Source organism: Conger conger, chromosome 9, assembly GCF_963514075.1.
Source record: "Conger conger chromosome 9, fConCon1.1, whole genome shotgun sequence".
Lineage (NCBI taxonomy): Eukaryota > Metazoa > Chordata > Actinopteri > Anguilliformes > Congridae > Conger > Conger conger.
In genome coordinates this window covers 5168288-5173287 of record NC_083768.1, presented here as the reverse complement: position 1 = coordinate 5173287, position 5000 = coordinate 5168288, and the positions used below count along the sequence as shown (strand labels likewise).

The 5000-nt window shown below is 48.1% G+C and overlaps 1 protein-coding gene across 2 annotated transcripts in view; it reads right to left on the bottom strand.

Annotated features, from left to right (window-relative positions):
• The window catches only part of LOC133136816 (phosphatidate phosphatase LPIN2-like), an 18948-nt gene extending 14418 nt beyond the window's left edge, over positions 1 to 4530 (bottom strand). For both annotated transcript variants that reach the window (XM_061254572.1, XM_061254573.1), the window contains exons 1-3: positions 4229 to 4530; positions 1868 to 2068; positions 661 to 756 (exon numbers count right to left, since the gene is read on the bottom strand). In XM_061254572.1, coding sequence (XP_061110556.1) covers positions 661 to 756; positions 1868 to 2068; positions 4229 to 4474 — 543 coding nt within the window. In that variant the 5' untranslated portion in view covers positions 4475 to 4530. The remainder of the gene's footprint in view (positions 1 to 660; positions 757 to 1867; positions 2069 to 4228) is intronic.
• Between the last annotated feature and the right edge of the window lie 470 nt (positions 4531 to 5000).

Here is a 5000-nt window from a genome sequence, read left to right as displayed (position 1 = left end):
CAAAATACTGGGGAGGACTTTTACTTTCTGAACCTGGATTGTACACCTCTGCTACTGGCTACTTGTTAAAACTGACGGTCCGCTCTTAGCTGTGTGTTCTAATAGAAAGTTGTCTCTCGACTGTTTTTGTTTTAATCACTGGTCTACCATTGGCTGATTTTTTAAAGTGCTGACCTACCATTGGCTGTGTATTGAAAATGCAGGTCTGCCGTTGGGCATTTGTTTGAGGTGTAGGTCCTGCTATTGTCATGGTTTCTCACACAGGTCAGGTGACTGTGCTGGGTGTAGTTGTGGGTGTAGTTGTGAGTGTAGTTGTGAGTGTAGTTGTGGGTGTAGTTGTGGGTGTAGTTGTGAGTGTAGTTGTGGGTGTAGCTGTGGGTGTAGCTGTGGGTGTAGTTATGGGTGTCGCTGTGGGTGTAGCTGTGGGTGTAGTTGTGGGTGTAGTTGTGGGTGTAGCTGTGGGTGTAGCTGTGGGTGTAGTTGTGGGTGTAGCTGTGGGTGTAGTTGTGGGTGTAGGTGTGGGTGTAGTTGTGGGTATAGGTGTGGGTATAGGTGTGGGTGTCGATGTGGGTGTAGTTGTGGGTGTAGCTGTAGGTGTAGTTGTGAGTGTAGTTGTGAGTGTAGTTGTGGGTGTAGTTGTGCCAGCAGGTCTGCGCTCACATTCTCCTGCTCGGTCTCCTCCACGAAGAAGGCCTCCCCATTGGCCCCCAGCTTCATGTGCAGGTCCACCGGAACCCCGTTCACCTCGATATCCACCTGCGGTCGGGGCAGAGTGGGGCCGTTAGCCTGGCCAGGGGACCCAAACCCCCCAACAAACCAGTCTGTGACCCACACAACAGGCTAACACACTGTCTGTGACCCACGCAACAGGCTAACACACTGTCTGTGACTCACACACAACAGGCTAACACACTGTCTGTGACTCACACAACAGGCTAACACACTGTCTGTGACTCACACAACAGGGTAACACACTGTCTGTGACCCACACACAACAGGCTAACACACTGTCTGTGACTCACACACAACAGGCTAACACACTGTCTGTGACTCACACAACAGGCTAACACACTGTCTGTGACTCACACAACAGGCTAACACACTGTCTGTGACCCACACACAACAGGCTAACACACTGTCTGTGACTCACACAACAGGCTAACACACTGTCTGTGACTCACACAACAGGCTAACACACTGTCTGTGACTCACACAACAGGCTAACACACTGTCTGTGACTCACACAACAGGCTAACACACTGTCTGTGACCCACGTAACAACTGTAATCAAACAAATTATTTCTGGGGGCGACATTCGCTCAGGAGGTTGCCAGTTCAATCCCCTGCCCTGGTTGTGTCGTAGTGTCCCTGAGTAAGTCACTTAACCCCCAATTTTTCCTGAAGAGCTGGTTGGTGCCTTGCATGGCAACCATCACGGTTGGTGTGTAAGTGTGTGTGTGTGTGTGTGTGTGCGTGTGTGAATGGGTGAATGAGAGCCATTCATTCTAAAGCACCCAAATTGCTGGAATATATATATAAATGCAGTCCATTTAACATTATTATATTACATATTTTAAAACAACCGCAAGTGTACTGTATTTAGTGCCATGTTTAACTTGATTGCTGTCAGTGTCAATGTGTGAACCCTGCTAATCTTGTGGCCTTTGACAGCACTTTGGAGTATGTTTTTGGTTCGCAGAATGAACGCACTAATCACGACCAGAACCAGAGACTGGATCCAGGGACTGGAATCGATAACATTTTCATTTTTTAAATCAAACATGGATTGAGCCCATGGTGTCAAAAAGCAAAGTTTCCCAATTGAAGACCATCAAAAACTATGAATTTTGACAACAGCGCCACCCACCACTTTCTCTCGGGAGCGCAGGATGCCCAGCTTGCCGAAGCGCACGTGGAACGGGGAGCAGTGGAAGGTGCCGTCGGGCTGCCGCACCACCACCACGTCGATGCAGCCCGACAGCGTGGCCTGGTTAATGCCCTTATACAGCTGCTTCACCGTGCCCAGGACCTGGCCTGCCAGCTGGCCCACGTACGTCATGGTGTCCGCCTGCCGGGGAGAAACAATTCAACAATTTCACCGTTTTACAATCGTGTTACCGGCCTGATATGTCATATCAGCGCATATCATATCCGACCGGTTTTTTTTTTAAATATGCAAACGCACCACGAGACCAATCGCTTTCTAAAATTGAATCACATTTACAAAGGTGAAACGCTTTCATCACTGCGTTAAGGGCGGACTTTCCAAAACACGTTTTACCCACACCCACGTAATAACCACAAAACTTTCTAAATATTTACATATTATAAATACTGTCTGGAGACCCACGCCTCTCTCTCTCTTTGGCCTTTGTCTCCATCCTCACCCGGAAATCTACTTGGTTAATTTTAGTTAACGGTGGAATATACCGTTTTAATGGATGAATCCGGATAGATCAACTCCATCAACTACCTCACCCTGCGGCTGTCCAGGACCAGGGTCGGGACTGTTTTAGAAACATCCGCCGTGCATTTGCGTGGGTGTTATATATGCACTTGGCTGATAGCGCCTCTGACTAGATATTATGTAACACACTCTTGATAAAATCGTCTGCTAAACGAAAGTGATGTAATTAACAACTAAAAAAGCCATGCCTACGCTAGGTAATACCACAGCACCAGTCAGCTAGATTATGCTTTAATAAAAGTTGTGTGTGTGTGTGTGTGTGTGTGTGTGTGTGTGTGACAGTCATTATTCCACACTGGCTGAGAATCTCCTTGCAGTACAACAATCATCACACCAGGTGGCGACACCTCATAATATGTGTGATCATTTTGCTCGCAGTCAGAACTTGATGTTTTTCACACCTGTTCGGTTAGTTCGTTTTTACATTACATTACATTACATTATTGGCATTTGGCAGACGCTCTTATCCAGAGCGACGTACAACAAAGTGCATACCCATAACCAGGGATAAGTTCGCTGAAAGACCCTAGAGGGAAGTACAATTTCAACTGCTACCTGTACAACAAAGATAAGGACAAGGGCCAATTTTGTGACCAAAGTTAACTATCCAAACACTGCTTACCTAGCCAACTAAAGATACCGATACACAAAGCAAGTCACAGAGACAACAATTAAGGTTCACAGGGAGATAGGGAGGGATGGGGAGAGGTGCTTGTTTTTGAGTGATTGCGTTCGTGTTTATTTCAACAGCAGTTTATTTTGGCAGACTTATAGGAGATAACTTCGGGAGCTTTTTAGAGGATATTTCTCAACTCACTTGTCCTGTGATTTTTCAGAGCAATAAAACAATAAAACGGGCAATAACACAAGATTTATACTATTGCACAAATATGAACAAAAAACGGTATTGAACCTGTACAGACTAGAATTTCAAAGTCAGAGTGGATTTTCATGAACACAAAATAAGAAACACAAAGAAAATAACCATTAAAACAGCTTTCTCATTGTGAATTGTTATAATACACAATTCATTTAATTATTTGTCTGTGTTAGGGGTGTCTAATCGTACCCGAAAAGGCTGGTGTGGGTGCAGGTTTTTGTTTTAGATGATACCTGATTCTACATGTCAAGCTTTTGATTGAAGGGTTATTTAGCTGAATCAGGTGTGACGGTGCTGGGCTAGAGCACAAACCTGCACCACACAGATGAGACCGGACACGACGGACCAAACCAAACGTCTTAAGAACACAGACCAGGGGCTTCATTTGTGTTCACAGTAACCATTTCATTAAACAGCACTGAGAGCCCACCTTTATCCTCCAGAGACAATAACAAGCACAAAGATCACTGTCTACGGGGAACTTACACCTGCTACACCCCTACACACACCTGTTACACACATAAACACACCTGCTACACCCCTACACACACCTGTTACACACATAAACAGAGCTGCTACACCCCTACACACACCTGTTACACACCTGCACACACATACATACCTGTTACACACATAAACACACCTGCTACACCCCTACACACACCTGTTACACACCTGCACACACATACATACCTGTTACACACATAAACACACCTACACACCCCTGCTACACACATAAACACACCTGTTACACACCTACACACACCTGTTACACACATTAACACACCTGCTACAAACCTATTACACATCTACCTAGGCCTATTTCAAAACATAACTGTTTTTCCCAGATTTCCCAGACTTTTCCCAGATTCCCAACTCACCAGGCTCCAGGAGGACTTCACTGAGGAGGAATCGTCCGGGCCGCTGCTGTCCTCTTCCGTGGAGCTCCCGGGAGGCCTCGCGGCCGCTGACCTGGGATCAGCCGTTCTGGTGCCCACCTCGGACAGCGAGGACACTTTCCTCAGCCGCGCCACTCTCTCCATCTCCGGCACTGATCTCAGATCAGCCGATCGCTGCATCTCAGGGGCGGAGGCCACGGGTTTGAATCCGGCTGGCCGCTCCATCATGAGAGGTGTCTGCTGGTAGCTGGGAGACCTCCGCACCGAGGAGCAGCTTTGCTCCACTCTGCGTCTCCCTGCTCACACGTGCCAGACTACCACCCCCCTCCCCTCCCTGCGATTGGTACTTTGACCCCGCGTTGTGCAAACACACCCGGGGCGTGAGACTCAGTCACAGCAGGCCGGCGTAATCGCTCAGGCAACCAAGACCGCCCTGAGCCCACCCCTCTCTGCCGTAAACACAGGCCCCTGCATCACTGTCACAGCCAATAGGATGAGCCCCAGGCGTGGGACATCACTGTGCCAGCCAATAGGAGGAGCCACAGGCATGTGACATCTCTGTGCCAGCCAATCGGATGAGCTCCCGGCCTGTGACATCTCTGTGCCAGCCAATAGGATGAGCCACAGACATGTAACATAGCTGTGACAGCCAATAGCGTGAGCCCCAGGCCTGTGACATGACAGTGCCAGCCAATGGGATGAGCCCCAGGTGTGTGGGAACGATAAGAAGCCAGCGGAGGAAGCCTTTTCTCGC